The following is a 19,648-nucleotide window of genomic DNA, read 5'->3' on the forward strand; positions in this document are numbered from 1 at the left end:
CAACCACAAAACACATTAGAGTTACAATGTAATGGATCACATCTATTATTGTGTTAGAATGGCCTTGTCAAAGTCCAGACCAAAATTAAATTCAGAACTTAAAGTAAGACTTCAAAAATGATTCTACTGAGCTTAAAAAGAATCAGAAAAATGTGCACTCTGTAAAGTTGGTTTAGGCGCACTTCAAGATTTTAAGCTGGCAGAAATTTTAGCTTTACTATTAATTCAGAGGATGTGGACAAAAATTGTGGCACACTTTTCAGAATTTTGTTTTCGAAAAAAAAAAAAGAAAATAGTATCCATATGAATTTGCTGATAGATGAAAATTGCCTGAGATGTCGGAGCTTTCAGACAAAAACAAGCATTTTTGTACACGTTAAGTCTTTGTTGACTTGTTGCTAGCTGATTGCTAAAAGCTGTCGTCTTTATGAACCTCAGATCCACGTTGATGAGCGGAGGAGCAGCAGCAGGTACTGCCAACCCGTGGCTCGTTGAGGAGTCAGAGGAGACGAAGGGACTGTCCTTTGGAGAGATTAAACAACAGCAACAGAGAATCATCGAAGGTAATTTCCACTTCATAGATCCAACATAGATAAAATATTTTAGGTTCACACAATCAAATCTAGCTTTTAAATATGTTGTGTGTGAAGTATATTTTGAACAATTTAACTGGTTAAACCTGTTTTGACTAAAAGAGGTCGTTAATTTTGGATGCATGTATCTATCAATGTCAGAGTGTTTAGGACTTCAGTTGATCAGTTTTTTTTTTTTTTTTAAGTTTATTTTAAATAAAGGCCATTTAAGTCATGATGAGATTTTTAATGAGTGCTGTAAAATATAGTAGTTTAATAAAACTTGATGGATACATTAAGTCACTGCATTGCTCATGTTTAAATGTGATTTAAAAATGTATTCATTATATTACAAGACGGCATTTGTTTTTAGTTTTTATCTTATTTTCTGATTCCTGTCTGATATGATTTAATCACTGAGATGTTTTTTTGTCACCCGGCTCCCTGCCTTCTCCATAGTTTCCTTTATTGTCAGTATACAGTCTATGAGTTGGCAGTGAAATCTTACCATATGGAAGGTGTGACACCAATGTTTTATTCCTGTAAACGGCTAACGTTTATTTCTGAACTTGTGGCTTACAAGAAATTCCCGTGGTGTGGAAAATGTCAAACCGAGACACCTACTGAAGCCTCAATGCGTTTCTCCCGTATTTTTAATGTTGTCACATTTTACATTCTAATATTTATTTTTGTTTCTTTCTCTAGTACTTAAAAGAAACAAATGAATCAAAATGGATTTATTTAACGATTTATTTAGTGTCTTCTGTTTATGGTTGTTTTCTTTTCCTGCAGTCCAGGACGCAGGCCTGGATGCACTGGCAGCTGTCATCAGTCGACAGAAGATAATGGGCCAAGAGATCGGCAACGAGCTAGATGAACAGAACGGTAAAGTTAATGATCCACTGCTTCGTTTTTGTGTATTTTTTTTCCTTCCATATTCCCAAAACATACCAGAGTGTGAAATCAGACAGACAGATGTTGCTTATAAATAGAAGTACTTGCCTCATCGACCTCATCGACCCAGACGGGAAGGAATATGCTGTGACATCACCACAAACGCTGAAAACTTTTCCACATTTTGTCACGCTACTAGTACGACGTCAAGGTATTTTGTCGGGATTTTACCAGGTGTACCAGCAAAAAGCAGTGCATCGATGCGACGTGGGAGAAAAACGATGCGTGCTGTACAGATTGCATGCAAATACAGTGAAACTTTGTCGTAACGTCACAAAATGCGGAAAACTTAAAAGAGTTAGAAATTTTTTTACCTGCAGGTGAACACGTACCCGGACACATTGACACGTGTGCCCTGAAACTTCTACTGTGGAAGCACTTGTCCTTACAGTGAGGTCATGACCGTGTCATACAACCCACAGAGAAATGGGATCTGGCTGTTTGTGCAGCTCAAAAGGTTGGGGACGTGGAATCAGATCCGATCAGAGCTAATGGTAATTTTGAGATTTTCCTGGCTAAACAGCGAGGGAGGCTTCTCCATCCTCAAATTGCTTCTGACGCTGGTAGAACGTGCTGCTCAGAACGGAGTACAGTGGTCTCTGGCTGGTGTTTTTAGACAGGCGGCACTCGAAATGTTAGATTTCCAGAAGATCAGCTGTCAGCCTGTGAACAATTAGATACTTTAATGCACTGCCCCTGGAGGCCTGGAGGAGTTGATACGCCAGAAGTAGAGAGTGTTGCCTTACCCGCAGGAGATGTACTCTTGTCATTGTCATTAATTGCAATTACTATCTGCAGGTTTATAATGATGCTGATTATTACAGAACAATACCAGTCTTACCTTCATGACACTTAATGGCAAAAAGTAAGAAATCACAGTTAAGTCGTTAGAATCAGCCATTTTTAAACCTGTAAAATATGAAGTAACTGACAAGGTTGAGTAATTCTATCACATGTGGACTTGAATGTAAAAAAAATGTTATCCTTAAATCTGTGTTTTCTCTGTACAAGAATAGTCTTCCCATCTTGTTGGAGTTCCTTTTCTGCCCTGATCGCTGTACTGTAGCGGTGTTTTCCTATAAATAGATTAAGCTCTCTGTAGCTGGGCTGCTCCTGTCTGGCTGAAACCAAGCGGTCCTGTTTATTTCCTTTTTGGGAAACCGTTTCAGGTGAGGTCAGCGTAGAAGGTGAGCCTTTTCTTTAGAGGTCAAGAAATAAGCCCAGAGAACTCGGATGTTAAATACGCCTCTTTCAGTCTTGGTCGCATCACAATGGAAGGAAGTGTCAAAAAACGGACCAATTATCCTAATTTTGGTCTTTTATACGGCAGAGCACTGATCCTCTGCAAACAGCAGAATTTCCTTGATATTCGCCAATCACAGCACAAAGAAGGAATTCAATCGCTGCTGCTTTGTTGAAAGCAGCTGAGCGATTTGCCACCACGATTTTTCATTCTGCGTTTCAGACGTCAGTGTTTTTATTTCCACAGTAAATGTTGCTAAAAACGGTCTGACACATACCAGTGAGAATGGCCCTGCATAAGCATCTGATTCCCTTTCCAAGAGCTAATGCTATTTTGACTTTATTGGTGTTGATATTTCGCGTTTTGCGGCCTGGAGCAGTGACATCAGGCTCAACAATGTCTTGAACTCACAAGTGTCAGACAGTGGTTTGTTCATTAAACGCATTCCCTCTGAAAAAAAGACTGGCAAAAATTAGAAGCCGTCTCATTTGTCTGATTTTAATGGTTCTTTCCTAATTGCATATTTTACTGCTGCAGCAGTGAAACAGGCTAAGTAGCTGAAGGGTGTATTCTCACGCTGCTGTGCTGTGACCATACGTAGGATGTGTAACTTAAAAGCAAACTATATTAGTTCTTGTTTGTATCAATTATTGAAATCACCAACTAGATCAAATAGACAGCCAATCACAGCTCTCTTTGCGTAAGAATCCATAGTGTATGTTTTGTGGTTTATGTTTTGAGCTATTATTTTGCTATTTTATGGCAATCTCAATTACTGATTCACAGCCATTCTAATGAGTGCTGGAAACTCGAGGTCATCCCTGCAGCAACATTTCCTACATTGTTAAACTTGCATACAATCTCACTACTTATAATCTTGCATAGGACCCTCATTACTGGTGACTTTCTTTTAAAAAAAAAGTAGGAATAAATGGCGAGCGCAAGGCTTACTGCAGCACAGTGACATGGCAGTAAGCGCACAGGGATCTGTTTGCTTCTGCTTTTAAAAGCAAATAAACTACACTGATGCTGGGAATAGACATGAAGCCTGCATGTTTTGAGTTTCAGATTGATTGATTGATTTCTTGCTTCCTTCTGCTCCTAAGTGAAGTTGTTAGGAGTGAGCCATGTTATCCAGACGCCATGGAAATGCAGAATCATGCCATGACAGTCAAAAGGATTTCATCAAGAGAAATGTCAGGCTTGTAATGAGCCGGAGAGGTGAGCTTGATATTTTGTGGCCACCCGGCTGGATGGATGGAATTTCACAACACATTCTCGGATCCCCCGCGCCACCAGCGGATGTTTGAAAGGCGTTTTAACTTGTACAGAACATCAGCGTTAAGGGGCATAAAAATCAGCAAACGTGTAATGGGAACATAAATAATAGGCACATAAAAGCCAAGTAGTTTACGGTCAAACATGTGAACCACTCTAGCCAGCACACAATTAATCACAAACCCTCGTGGTTGCATTTCTCCTCATATCCACGCATGAATGGGGCCTTTTAAAGCCACTCTGATAAAGCTGTGGATAAGAGCGGACGAACAATGGCGTGAATGACTTGGGTCACATCAGCCAGCACCGAGTGACGAGCAATGCAGTTTAGGCACTGTGAAGAAATTAACATTTTGAAAAAAGAAAGTTGTCTCGAGGCGTTTCATTTATCAAACCTTCTGTCAGTGAATTCACAACCCTTCTCTTGTTTGTTGGGCTGTTGTTAGGATCGACACTGCAGCTTTCTTATTTAAGCTATTCCAGTTGGGGCGGCGGGATCCTTAGATATTCCTGATCCTCATCTCTCTCTTCCTAGAGATTCTTTCATCATTTAAACATTTAATCTGAAAAAGCGCAATGCAGAATTTAGAAAAATGAAGGTGGACAGCATGAATAAAAATGCCTCAGGTGGCATAAGACTCTTTGTTTTTTTTATTTTGTTTCTCTTTTGAACACACATTTTCATCCACAAGTTACAAGCCGACTATACTGAAGGTATAAGGTCCAATGAATGAGTTGGGGTGTGGTCAGTCCTACTCAGTTCATCAACAGACTCTTTTCCACATGTCCACCATCAAGTATGTCATGAGAATGGGTGGGATTGTTTTTCTTCCACTCCCAAGTACATCCATCCTGCATAAGTTGTTGGCAGAGGCCAGATTTCTCACAAACTATCAATTGTGAAGGAGGGTCTATCCCTCCATTGTCTGAAAGGAAGATTTGACAATTCTTGGAGACAAGGACTTTTTGGCATTTATGTAGAGTCTCTTCAGAATATTTAACCATTTTTGAGTAGGATACCCCAGCATGAACAGTACAAAGTCCTATTTTGGCTAAAATCTCTCGATCCGTTTTTTTTTTCTTCTTTTCAAGCATTGTGTGGAAATATGGTTTCTTTTTAGTTAATTTCAAGCTCAAATTGTCTGTATTTGACAGTGGACAGACAGAAAAGCAGGTTGTGAGAGAGGGGGAAGACATTTGTCGCATGTCGAGACTCGAACCTGTGATGGCCGTGACGAGGATGTTTATGGATCGCACACTTTACTATCACCGCCCCCTAAATGCTTGCTTTTAATGTTTTTTCTGAATATGTTAAAAGTTTGGTTCCAAGTATGAGTTTTGCTATGTATATTAAAATTGAAAATAAATTCCAGCTTCAAATAAAGAAGCTGTGATGCTGCTGAAATTTGTTTGTGTAGCAAGAATATCCTATCGATTCTTGCAGGGAGGTTTGCCTACAGTGAGTGGTATGTGTACATTCAACAGTAATATAATGTTACTGCTCTGTAACCTATCCCTACAGAGCATTTGTGGCTGATTTCTGTGGGGAGAGCACATTAGCCGCATATGTTGGCATTATTGCTGTTTGGGAATCTCTGTAGTTTTGGCTGCCAGCTCTGTTGGCTCAGAGCAAAGGATTCCCTTCCATTTAACGGCACCTATGACTGACTCCGCCATGGTGTGACAGGTCTTTTCTGGCTAATTCAAGTGACAGCGGGTACAAATCCCCGTCTCTGTTTATTTAATCGCTAACCGCTCTGGTTTGGAAGCCGTCTTGAAAGTGCCGACAAGCAGAGGGCTGATTTGCTTTCTCTTCAGCTTCAGGGAACCTTGGGCCATCCCACATAATGAATGGAAGGACTTACTTTACCAAGTCTGCCACAAGCATGCTAACACGTGGTTTCCATTTCAACACAGGAGGACGTTGCACCTTCATTTTGTGGATATTTTCATGTGTTTATTTGCGACGGTGCGTAGATACACAGATGGCACTGTGCAAAAGTCTCATGCCACCTTTTGTTTCTTTAGATTTTTGCTTTCTGTTAACTAAACTTTATTGTTTTCCGAACTAATACTTGGATATTATTTTAAAAGTCTTCTCAGTGTACCTTCTGATTTTTAAGGGAAATGCTGGTGATGATTATTATTATTGGTGAAAACCCTTATTATAGCATATGATGTAAGGACAAAAACCCCAATATACGATGCCCAAGGGTTAGTTTTACAAATAGACTACTAAATGGAGTGTTTGATTTAATATTTTCAAAAACTTAAGTAGTGGTTGCATGTAAAAAGAACACTATTTTAAAAAGATATCAAAGTTAATTGATGTCTGAGAGATAAGTGTTTCAATATGAGAGTTTTAATTATAGTTCTTAAAAAAGAAACGGTACAAAACAAATGTTAGGCTTAAAAACATCTAATGAAAAAGCATCTAAAATCTTTTTTTTTAAAACTGTGTATAAATATGTTGGTTTGACAGCAAAAGCCTTTTGTTTGATTATGACATCACTGTATTTTTACTTTGAGCAAAAATACATTTGAGTCCAACAAATGTTCTCACATTGTGATCAGCATTTAACCTACATTTGTGTAATACTGGCGAGTTATTAAAACACTATCCAGAAAGGAACATCGCACACATCCTGACAGATGTAGATATAACCAAGAGCCACATAAAGTCATACAGCTATTCCTGTAATTCCTGTATGACTTTCAGAACACCTATGAGGAAAAAGAAGGAAACAAAGGATATGAAAACCACACCCCACTGCCTTGCGGAAGTATTCACACTCGCAGTTTCCCATAATTTAAGTTTCTGTATTTTATTAAGATTTTATAAGAGACCAACACAAATTTTACTCTCCCTTTTACTCTGATACTCCTTGATAATATCCAGAATTAATTCACCGGGAATAGAGACCAGGTATGCACAACTTAATCTAAGCATACAGCTGTTCTTTGATGGTCTCAGAGCGTTGTTGGAGCACATAACGGGAGAACATTATGGAGATGTTTAAAGCGGAGTTAGGTGTGAACATCTTTCCATTACTCCAGTCTGTCGTGGGATAATGAAAAGAGTAAGCCACAAACCAGCGGCTTTCAAACATCTTTCCATGCCGACCAAAGTGGCCGATATATATTTGTAAAATAATAATAATAAATTGGCCGTATGTCTGTGGTCCTATTTACTGTTGAGTTAAAATGAAAGTCAAACACATGGTCTGTAATTACCAAAATGGTCAAGTTGAAAGTACTGGTTGTTACGAATAATGATTAATTTGCTGTCTGTTTGTAGTCCTACTCATTATGAAATGAAAACTAAGATGAAAACCCAAAATATACTTTGTGGGACATTTGCCACTTCAAGAAGATTTTGAAAATCTTGCCCTAAGAAATGTTACAAAGTGTCCATCTGCATGAACCACCTGTGCTGGCGGTGGTTAATGTGATGTGGCAGTAATTGTTTCTATATGAGCGTCTTAATGAGAACATTCAGTTCTCGTCCAATAGGAATTTACCAGAGAGAGGAAGTGGCCCTAAGTAGAAAGCATTAACCAGCAACCATTGGCTGGATAATTCAAAGAGAACAGAATGTGTTACAAAATATGTACAAACTACCTATAGACATAACATGAGCAGAGTTTTATTTGGATTAGGCAACAGGTGGATTTTTAGTGTCGGCAATCTTCAAAATGTCTAACATTTTGAAGTAAGTCTTTAATCATGTAGGAAAAGAAATGAAGGTGTAGCTGCTACTTTTCTTTAACAACAATAAAAAAAAACTTTCATGTGGGTAAAGCTCTACATGCTCTCCATTTGATCTCTTATCTCACAGCACACCATGTTCCAAGTCAGACACAAACACAGGAACCACAATCCCTTAAAAAAAAGAGAATTTCAAAACCTCTTTTGTTCCACAAATAAAACAAGGAGCGCCTTATTGCCTGTTTTATGACAATAATGGTTGACATGTGTCTAATCTATCTTGTGTGCCACCAAGGTTTTTGAGCCAACACCCCATCACCCCAGATCAAATGTCAAAATAGACATTTGATCCGTTATCTAATATTTTCCTTTAGCCTGAAGCAGTGTGTAATCTGACGTGCATCTTTTCTTCCTAAGTGGCTATTGTTACACATTAGAGACAAGCGGATCTTACAGTTTTTTTAATCTTTTTTTGGAGTCTAAAGAATCACACAAGAGCCCCACTGGTGGGCAGTATGTGCAGTTGCTACACCTCAGTTACAGTCCTCGTTAAAAAGCTTTTGGTAGACCTTCACGCTGGGGTGATTCAAAGCTGTTTGATCCAAGCAGGTGAAGGGAAAGTCATAAGACCTGGCACGAGATTTAATACATTTCTTTAGTCATCTGGGGATTTCTGGTCTTCCTCTCCACCAATCAGCACCTCCTCATTTGGCTCGTCTTCTGGAGGAACTGTGTAATTACTAAACAGATGGTGGTTCACTGTCAGACCTAATAGGTACAATGTGATTGTGTAAAGATGAGTAAAATATGCAGCTAGAAGGACTACAGTCACACGATCTGCTTCTGCTTGAAATAGATTAAAAATGACCGAAAACAACATCATGTGCTCTAAGCAAAACTCTTAAACTAGAGACTTTCAAAACTTTATAAGAGTGTGTGGATCTTTGGATGCAGACTGAGGGGAAAAATAAAGAGGCCAGACAGCTTCTGAATATTTGATCCCTTCACCATTTTGTCCTTTTGTGGTTTTGGTCTTTTGACCAAACCTTCAATGCTGGCTTGGGAATGTTTCATTCCCACTCATGATTTAAAGGTGACTTAGTCCACTATAAATGTGGTCATTGCAACTTTAGCAAGTCATGTCTGTCACCAGGAGATCACTCATAATTTTCCTTTCTTAGTGAAGCTTTTCAATTCCAAATTTTCCAGACGTTAGGTAGCCCAAATGAAGATCAAAGCCACAGGGAGTTCTCTCATTGAGCATGATTTCTCAGGATGAATTTCCTGTGGATAAGTCAGCGAACAGGAGGAGAAGTTGTGAACAATGATGTTGATTTTCTGCGCTGTTTTTAATTTTGTAGTCTGCCTATGGTTGTAGTTTGGCAATGGCAGTGGAGGAAGTGAACAAAGCCATTCGGTCCATTTTGGCCACTCTTCCAAATTGAGCAATTAAAGCCGGAGCAAGACGAATGCTTACGACATTTTAATGCTAGCAAATGTGTTGTAACCCCTCTTATTAATAGCCATCTCGTTCGGCACGGCACTTCTCTCTTTGCAGTGAAAAATTGCGTACTCTTCATGGCATAGCTTCCTTGACGATCGAGCTGGCGCATTTCATACGTCATGGCCAAATGCAAGCTCTTGGGTAAAATCAGATCCAATTGCTTCAAACTTCAACAGAGTCCACGCCTCCAGCAAGCAATCGTTTCTCAACAGCCGAGGGTCCAGACCTGCTGCATGAAGCAAAGCGTAGATTTGCCTTTTTTTTTTTTTTTTACCGTCTATTTAAATGCTGTACTACCTAAAGAAATAGACTAACGAGGAACATTTTTACACATCTGTGTCAACATGGAAATAAATTGAGATGAAATGGAATGTATGGATAAAGCATGGCAATATGAGAGTTGATGTTGTGGTAAATTAACCCAGAGCCACTCAGACTTGGTGGCACTACACTTGACTGCTCATCACTCCTGTTTCCCCGTAAGCCACAGTATAAATTAACACTGTAAATGTTTATCCTTCCCATGGAAGACAAATGCTACCTTTCTTGTCTACCTTCCTCTAAATAAATGTCCAGGGAGACTCAGTTCTTTTGTGTATTGCTCATAGACCAGAATGTGTGAAGAGGGTGTGTGTTTTTTCTCAGCGTCTGTACATGGGAGCATATGTGTCCAAATGCGTGTGTGAGCGCATTATGGGTGAAACCACGTCTGGCAAGAAGATCAAAGTCCCACCATAACTCCTCAGCCAGCCAGCCAGCCAGCCAGCTAGCGTATTGCCGGGAAGCTCCACACACCACAGGGGACGTCGAGTTATTGGACTCAGATCATTTCAATTAGAACACAGTTGTTCAGTTTAGGAAACAAGTTCATGAACACTCACAGTTTCTGAGGCTTTTAGGTAATTATTTGCTCATTTAAATCGATATTTAAAAAAGAAAATTCTATCTGGAGGCTGCTGCTTGGCACTGTAGTAACAACAGCTGTTCATATTCTGTTTAGTCAAATCATTTATATCCTTTCAACATACAGACAGAATTTTGATTTTCATTATCTGTAATCTCTCATCTTCAAGATTACAACAAATAGAGGTTTGAAATGTGTTACTCTTTGTGTAATGGACCAAAATGAAACACAGGTTTCACTTTAAGAAATGAGTGGCAAAACCGCATAATTTTTTTTCATTGTTTTCATGATGTAGCTTTTTCTGATGCGCCGAATCGGCAATAAGTTGCTGTTTCTATTTGCATCGGCTAGTTTTCATTGGACACTGGGGGTAATTGTAATAAAGATTATTTTCTACCAGAATTGTTTTTCTACTTGAATGTTCGAGTGGCCTAGTCAAAGTTCATAACCTAAATCCAGTGGAGAAGGAGATGTTCAGAGGTACTCTTTATCATTACTTGCTGAGTTTGAGCCATTTCACAAAGAAGAATGGCTCTCAGTTGAGACTTAAAGTAGAAATGGATGTAATTTCACTGAAAGGTGGTTCTGCAATATTTTGAATTGGCGGAACCAAATATGAATTCATAGCAAATCATGTTCTTTTTTTCCCCCCCTTTCATTAATTCCCATTTATTTCATCTTCCACTCTCCTCCGAGGTCCCTTTGTTAATGAAGTGTGATGCTAGTGATGAAGTGTAACTGGGACCGGTCTGGCGTTGCTGTGCCATTGACAGGGTGGTCCCTGCCTCACACTGCTGCTGCTGCCGGCACCCTCATGCTCATCACGCTCACATTGTTCAGTGGCACCTGGCCATGTAAGGGCTTTGGTAAAGAGCCAGGAATTCTCCAGACTTCACATCTTTTGTACTCTACTTTTTAGGATTTTACGTGGATTTTATTTTTTTTTATTTGAAAGATGACATAGTACATTAGACTTGTATTATTTGTGTGTAATGCACTAGTAACTTTAGTTCAGGGTCGTTGTTTTTCTTTGCTTGGTGAAACCGATCTTTATTGGATGAGAGATTCTGGTGGTTCTGGCAGCAATGTAGTTCTTTTTCTTTCAATATGGACATATTTTTGGCATTCATCTTTCAGGAGAATTGAATACTCTAATTGAAAATTAATATTCAATTAGAGATGCATTGTGACTGATTATATGGCGGATATTTGATGAACAAGTCTGCATATCCTATTTTTATTTTAGGAAATTATCATTCCTCTCTAAGAACTATAAAAACAATAAAATATGTTCTTCATTGTTTTAACAGTTCAATAAAAAACTTTTATGAATATGCCGAAAGTCTACAAATGTATTAAAAATCTAAGTTGCTGGACAGATGTTTCTGTACAAATAAAGTAATAAAATTATTTACTGCTTATCCTATTCTTTAAAAAGCAACTCAATTTGTATGACAGACCTCAAAAAGTGATGCATCTCAAGATACATGTTTTTTTACAGGTCGTACTGAAAGTAAATCACGCCATCTTAACTCTAAGAGAAAACTTTAAGTGACTTATTGTAGCTATACAGAAGTCTTGGAGCACTTTTGCCAGCCTGTTTTAGTTTTGTACCTGGTCAGGTCATCTCCAGAACTCCACTACTTGTGAAGTGTTCAAAGGTGGTCCAAGGATGAAACACAGTAAACCAGTAACAAGGCCACTTTATTCACTTGCAAAACGAAGACTGGTCAATCTGAGTTTCTGCAGCTATGGTAATGCTGATTCTGATAAGAAACTCTCATAACACATCACAATTTGTTCAATATGGGTCTACAAACCTCATATCAATCAGGTTTTCCATTCTGGTCTTAAAATTACGCCTGATTGCTGAATACTTGTTTGTTTTTTTAGGACGTTTTTCACTGCAGCGTCCTAACGCTCATTTTTTTCAAACCAAAATAGACAGAAGAACTCCAAACTTTTAAGAAAGACAGCATCACAGGATGTTGGTTGCATATTTGTATTTTATATTTATAAGATGCTTTTTGTTCATTTTTTTTCTTAACTGGCAAAGCTCCTGCGCTCTTTACATTTCCAGGATGAGTTTATTTACAATATGCAGCCAAGATTAGGAAAATGGATAGGAAACACTTACAAGCAAGACACTGTATATTTGAGTAAATACCTTAATTGCTCTGAGTTGTATCATCATGCTGAGCGCCTCTATGTTTGCCATGTGAAGTTCCAGTTGGTTCCAGAGATCTGTGTGTTTTGGTTGGCAGATGAACGATACCGTCCATATACAGCCAGTCACACTCTGGCTGGTTGCTAACACTTACGCTCAGAGCCCCCGGCGTTAAAACAGGAGATACAGAGAAAGGTTTGGCAAGTGAAACGACATTCATTCCCATACCCTCTGGAGAAATCATGCTGCAGATAATCGGAACAGAATTAAGCCCACTGTCTTAGGTTGTGTTTAAATCATTTGAAGGAAACTCTTTGCCCGTTCTGGGAAGGACGCCCACTAAAACACTGGCTTAATATAGGACATACTGGTCCACCAAATACAGACACCCTGAACTCTCACTGTTTATGATAGTGCCGCCATTCTCTCATGCACTTATGCAAAATAATAATAATCAGCCGCAACTCTTAGCATCTTTTGGGATGAGTATTTCCAGAACTTATGACTAATAAACTTCAGATCTTTGCTGTTTAAGAATAATATAATAATGATTCCTGACTTCACTTCCCTAAGCTTTAGCTCTGATGTTTAACTTGAATTACGACTTTGTAATTAATTATCGATTAGCATAAAAAAAAGTAATTACCTCACTTTTTTTTTTTACATTTCTCATCTGCTTCTTTACTTTCCTCTGTTCCTCTGTTCCTCAGTTTTTCTCCTATTGTAGTTGTCTGGCTTTGGATCTGTGTAATCTGTCCTGGCTAAGTGGTTCTATAATGGCTTTGGATCGTGTCCACTAACTACTCACTGTGGTGGGTTCTCAACATTACAGGTTCGAACCGAGCAAATGGGAGCAGAAAATCACAGTAGGCCATTAAACAAGAGCAGAAGAAAGAAACATCATGCTGTCAGTGTTGTCATTGTGTGCAGATGGTCTTGTGGCGTAGTTGACATCGAAAGTGCAAGTGGTTACATATAGGGTACTGAAGGGAACTTTTTGATCATGTGCATTGTGTGTTGGGCTGATGAAGCTAATCCATTGTTACCAACAATAGAGTTTCTGGTTTTAATGAAGGCCGTGTTGAGATATAAGTAGGTGTGGGTGGAGAGGCCTGTATAAAAGCATCTGGTTGAAAAACTGGTCTTTTCTCTTAAACCAGCTGCTGTGCCATTTGGTATAAACCTATAGGCAGTACTGCTCTTTTCATTAAAAAATGAGTTTCTTACATTATCGTCTTCAGACCCAGAACATATATATGCTTAGTTATCTGTTTATTCGCAGTCAGTAAAAGCTATTTGTGATGGAAGAGAAAGGCCATGGTGTTCTTCTGCCAATAAACTCTATTGCTTTCGTGAACAACGTGTTTTTTTTAAAGCGCTTTGGGTTTTAACATTTTATAAGGTTAAATAATCTATTTGTTTGCACCTTATTAACTTCATACTTTGATTATACAGCTGTGAAGTTATCTTGTAGACTACTATTAAATTGGTTATCCTGCAAAAACAGTTTGTCATGGCCATCTGTCTGCCAATTTGATCATTTTCTTTTGTGTTGGTAATAGGTTAAAAATTCAGCTAAACTTCTGACACTGACAGAAGCTTTCACTGAACCACTTTGGAGATATATTTTATTGACATTTCATAAAACTGAAGTGGTTAAACCCTTTAAATTATAAACTATTTGCCTTCCATCGTACTAGGAATGCAGACAGATCGGTTCAGAAACAAAATGACAAGCCCAGCCCAAAATACAGAGCCCAGCAAACCTGAAGACTACACATTATGGGATGAAACTAAGGGAAACGTGTACAGAGGGAAGTGGAGCAAAATGAAAGGCAGGTTTGTAGAATGACTTACGAGAACCAAGAAATGCATCAAATTGTGCGAGGCACAAACAAAAGAAAGCTTGGAAGTACGTCCACCTTGAAATACAGACACCGAGGATCAAACTGAAGCGAAAGATTCATAAAACAGGAAACAAACTATGATGATACTATGGTAAATATGTTAGTTTGCTCCGAACTGCAAAACTGGCCTCATGGACAGGTATTTCATATAAACCTTGTAAGATGCTGGAGCCCAGATGAAATGCCGTTGAGCTTACTCACAGATCCGGCAACGTGAGGTCGTTGGTGACGTCATGTAAGAGCACCATCTGTCTCCCATTGATGTGTGTGAGCTTAATAGCTCCCATGCCTTAAAAGAGACAGGTTTCACACATATAGTTTTTATTTTGGTCTCTGACTGAAAAACTTTGTAGGTAGCAATAAACCAGGACAGGGATCTAATATTTCTGTCATTGCCTTCCTAGAGTTTTCTGATTTTAGGACCGGACTTGCATGCTGATGCTGCACTGCCTTAAAGTGCCTGAAAGTTTTTTGTTTTTTTTAACTCACAAAAAATTATAATTTTTGCGGCCCACCACAACTTTCAACTTGACAAATGTGTGGACACAACATATTTGTTGGACACTGCTAGTTTAAATGTGGTCATGTTACTCCAGACAGGAATGTGTCCAGTTATTTTGGTTTGATCTGGGGTCATAGTTGCTCTTAAAACCAGAATAAATTGAAAATATATGTCACATTTTCTGTGAATAATTTACAATCACGTTGTGTGATCACTGTGGCATTTCAGCATTTTTGTGAATGTTCATGACCATATTTCAGTAAAATACTTAATCATGAAAAATATATACCTGAATGCACACATGATGAACTTAAAAGGTTCGCTTACGATTACAAAATGGAAATATTTTGAGATTAAATAACATTTAGGCTAAATCTGGATATGAAGTGATGAAGGGGTATATAGAGCCAGAGACATTTAGAATATTTTCATATTTTTAAGACGCAAACAAATGAAGAGCATCCTGAGTTCAGCTGTTGTTTTAAAGCCAGTGGTATGAAAACAATGTTCATCACAGAGTTGATGCATAATGTTTCAAGTCTAGACTCTTGAGAGAGATGGATTTTGTTTTATAGGCAGGATGCTGCAACACTGGCAGAAGCCACTGAAGGAGTGGGGCTGTCTATGGAGCCATTTTGCAGAACTTGGCTGAGGAAGGCATTCAGTGGTGTTCAAGTTGTTTCATCAGAACTGTCACTCATATAGCCTTTAACATAAAAAAAAAAAAAAGAAAAACCTACATTTTTGTCCATTTGTTCAAAGAAAAGGCATCATGAATAATATTCGTTTGCTGATCTCTTTGCTCCTTCACCATCTTATTCCTTCAGTTTTGGCATTTGCTACCTTATTTTTCATTACCTGCAGATTGCAATCTGCTTAGGAAAGTGTGGAGAAGTTTGGGTATGTAATTGTGATGGATAAAACTGTCGTTTGGGAATGTATCATAATCTGTCGTACTACATAGGAGTCAGGTGAGCCCAACAGAGATGAGAACCAATAGAAATAGAAATAGTTTGAAACACAAAGTAAAGTGGAAATACAGAATAACAAGTATTTTTACACACCATATTTCCATAGTTCACCAAAAATACTTCACAAAGAAAAATAAACTTCTATGCAATGGCTTAGTTCAAGTTTATTGGAAGTAGGAATGCATTAATTGGCAATGCATGAGTAAATAAGGGAATGATAGACAGGAGAATGTTTACATTTTATTATGGAAATGAAACAAAACACGTCCCAGTTGTGTTAATAACTTTAAAACAGGTTGTCATTCACTTTATTTGATCAATATTGACACTTTGGTTTGGGTTGTTTCTGCTGTGTGCATATAAAAAATACCTCATAAATAATCAGCTGTTGTTTTGTTTACAACAGTGTGTGGAGTAATTAGTCCCCAGGCCAAATCAGAAAGCTGATTCTTAAGTTGCACATGCAGTAAACATAATTATGAAAAGGCACAGTCTGCTTCTTTCAGAGCAAACGAAATCAACTCATTGTTTTTCTTCGTTTGCGGTCGGTCGCTGTTCAAAGTCGAAGCGGGACATTCTTTAGAGACTGCGTCTTAATTTTATTTATTTCAGCTGATATCCTGAACGCGTCTTCAGACAGCAGACCCAAACCTGAGCCAGAAGCTGTCATATGCGAAAGAGAGACTTGTGACTGGGAACTGAGAATTATGTTGTTAGACACAGCATAATAATATCCTGAACTGAAAGGCTGTTTATATGAAAAACCAGTAAGTGGTTTTTCACCCTTCCTGAAATAAATAGCATGTTTCATTTCAGCTACAGCTAAGAGACTGAGTCACATCTCTTGTGAATTTAAGTTATTCATCATTGAATCGAGATGCTACAGTTTGGCCAAAACTGAATCAGGAAACTTGGCGCCCGCTCAGTATCGGCTTCCTTTATGACTAGTTGGAGTGGCATGCAGCACAAATGGCTCCATATCTACACCCTTTCCCTGACAGTAAAGGAAGAGGTTTCCTGAGTCTAAATTGCTGCCTGATGCTTACATGATGAGGTGGGAGTCTCCAGAGACACAACATACCGCAGCCTCACATCTCCAGTCTCCCCGACTCCCTCGTGTTCCGGCACTGCCACATGTTTCGCTTTATTTTTTCCACATTTGTGCCTCTTAATTACGCCATATCAGTCAAAACACAAAATATCTTGTGTAATAGGGATGACTTATGTTTGGACAAATGTTCCGCAAAGGGATGAAAAAGGAAAATGCTGGAAACGGCTTTGGGCTACACGACTGATTTCCCATTACTGGGAAATCAGTCATGTCGCCCAATTTTTAAGGAACAATAAAACCTTGACTCACGCAGATTGAGCACCATTTTACCATTAAACGACAGCAAAAAATAAGACTGTCGTTTTAGGTATATTTCCAATTAAATGTGACTTTGGTTGACTTAATTTAAACTTTAATGTGATGTGACTAACAGCCCAACTACATTGCTCTGAGACAGATTTTTCCTTGTCCTTTCAAGAAAATTAGCGCTATAAAGTGCTTGCTAATACCAATATCGCACCAACAGGAGGCGATAATGTCAAAATCAGCTACATCAAAATTCAGAAGTAGATTCTACAATGCCAGTTTGTCTCAGACGTCGGGGCTTGGATACAGAAATTACATCATGTCAGAGCTGAGTAGGTCAAGGTGAAACTCGGGGAAAATAAGGGGATTTATTGATTGTTGTAGTGCTAACTACTTTACTAATAGAACCCAATAAGTGTATTTCTCTCATCTTTATATGTTCAAACTGTAATAAAACATTTTCACAAATGGAAGTCGTACATTGTTTAATGAAATATAAATCATCAGAGGTTCTAACATATATTGTTTGGTTCTCTGAAGTCAAGCGTACCGAGTTCCCCCTGAAGTTGTAACTCCAAATGTGAAGAAGCTGGCCGAAAATGCCAGAGTTCAGTTTTCCAACATGGCTGCCGAGCATATAAAATGCAGTGGAAGTTGCAAGCAAAGAGCTATTTACTATTATTACATCATTATATATTATAATGACTGGAACTCTGGGTTTTGTACAGCCTTTGCTTATAAACAGGTTCAAAATGTCTTTGAACACACAACATGGGGCCAAATACTTGGTTAGTGGCTTGTCTCTCTAGTAGTTGGCACCACTAACAATTGGCAACTACCACTGGTTTCCAGTTTGCTGCTAAAACTTGCACAACGTGGGTGTGTTGTCATTCCCAGATTCAAGCTCCAACTTCTGGGAAAAATCGAATGCACCAGCGGCTCACACCTGCACATTTCACTGCTTTAGAGGCGCGGATATTGATTGCTCTGCAGCCTCCAACTTTCCCGGCCAAAGATTCCGACTTCATTTGGAGTTCTTGTTGCATTCCTGACTGGAAGCTTGAAAAGTCCAACCTCTCTGTTCAAGTAGAGTCTTAAACTAAAGCAGCGTGAAGAAAAATATTTGAAGGACTTCTTCCAAAAATTTGTAGCTGATGTTCTTTTTTTTTTTAAATCCTTCGAGTTTGGCTTTGAAGTGTAATGAAACTAGAGTCACGACAAAGTGAGACTGATGTGGATATTTACATGTTCTTTAGAAGTTTGTAAAAAAAAAAAATTATTCCCTTTAAGAAAATGTCTGTACCTTCATGTTCTCTGATTTGTATTGAAATACTTCTGTTATTGAATTTTGTCACACAAAAACAAAAGTCGGCATGAGGTGCTGTCACAGAAAATTTGTTTTATAAAATACTCTTGTTGGTGTGGAGAAGACCTTATTATAACAGAATAAAATCCAAAGCCCTGGTTGCTGCACGTTTCTACTGCGGTACACTTACTCACAGCCGGAGTTTACCTTTCCTCCCCCAGAAAATGTTTTTTCGTTCTTTTTTTACTCCACCACATTTCTCATTTTCTTTGGACTTTGTATATTCCGAAGGCTACTGCACAGCACCCATCAACACAGTAGGAGCAGAGATTAAAAGCAGGCCACCAATCTGCAGCTCCAGGCACAGAGACCCTTGCTTTTTTTTTTTTTTATTCAAGTTGTGTTCTGTTGTAAATCTCCTGATTTACAACAAGAGCAATGAGGCATGTTTTTGCTGAATGCTTTTTCTCTTACTGTGTTTATTCACAGCTTTCTGTCAATGAGGCAGTTGGAATCAGGAGAGAGGCTGATGGGTGGCCTTTACAGAAAGAGGGATTGTTTTGGCTAATTTGAGTTTTTTGTTTATTTTGGCATTACTTATCAAATTTTGTAGAGGTTGAAGTTATAGTTGTATTTACTTGTTTTTAAGTTTGTCAGTATTAAATAAAAACAGTTTTCTGGGGTTTTTTTTTATTGTGGAGCTAGAGCATGGGCAATGCCATGTCAACACAGCGGCTCTCGCAAATCTTGTTGGCTTCAGTTTAAACGAGCTTCAAGTAATCAAATTTTTTCCACTAGAAAAATCTTACCCGATGTCCAACATTCGCAGAAACTTAAAACCCCATTAACTAGAAGTTCAGGCACAATGTGTTGGCCTTGTTTCAAAGCAAAATGCAGCTTTATATACATTTAGTCTTTTCACCATGGGACCAAGCATGCATTTAAACATATTCCCGTTGTCCAACGTGGAGAAAAATGTTTTTTTTGTGAAAATGTAACATTAGGAATAATAAAAAAATTGCCATAAGTGAGTATAAATAATTTTCTTCTTCTTTTCCTGTCTGTCTCAGAAATCATTGACGACCTCGCACATCTCGTGGACAAAACAGACGGTAGGATTCGGAATGAGACACGAAGAGTGAAGCTGGTAGAGACCAAGTCAGCGTCATGCGGTGAGCCTCACTTACATCCCTTCACATTTAACAGCACCCTGGGTAGAGATGTGCACTACTTTACCAAATAATACAAAATCACAAATAGTTACACTTACAAATA

The 19,648-nt window shown here is 38.5% G+C and overlaps 1 protein-coding gene across 1 annotated transcript in view; it reads left to right on the forward strand.

Annotated features, from left to right (window-relative positions):
- stx8 (syntaxin 8) overlaps positions 1-19,648 on the forward strand; it is a 31,329-nt gene that overhangs the window by 4,585 nt on the left and 7,096 nt on the right. The window contains exons 5-7 of the mRNA XM_008414596.2: positions 439-563; positions 1,365-1,457; positions 19,444-19,545. Of these exons, the coding sequence (XP_008412818.1) occupies positions 439-563; positions 1,365-1,457; positions 19,444-19,545 (320 nt within the window). The remainder of the gene's footprint in view (positions 1-438; positions 564-1,364; positions 1,458-19,443; positions 19,546-19,648) is intronic.

Source organism: Poecilia reticulata, chromosome 1 (genome assembly GCF_904066995.2).
Source record: "Poecilia reticulata chromosome 1, P_reticulata-male-v2, whole genome shotgun sequence".
NCBI lineage: Eukaryota > Metazoa > Chordata > Actinopteri > Cyprinodontiformes > Poeciliidae > Poecilia > Poecilia reticulata.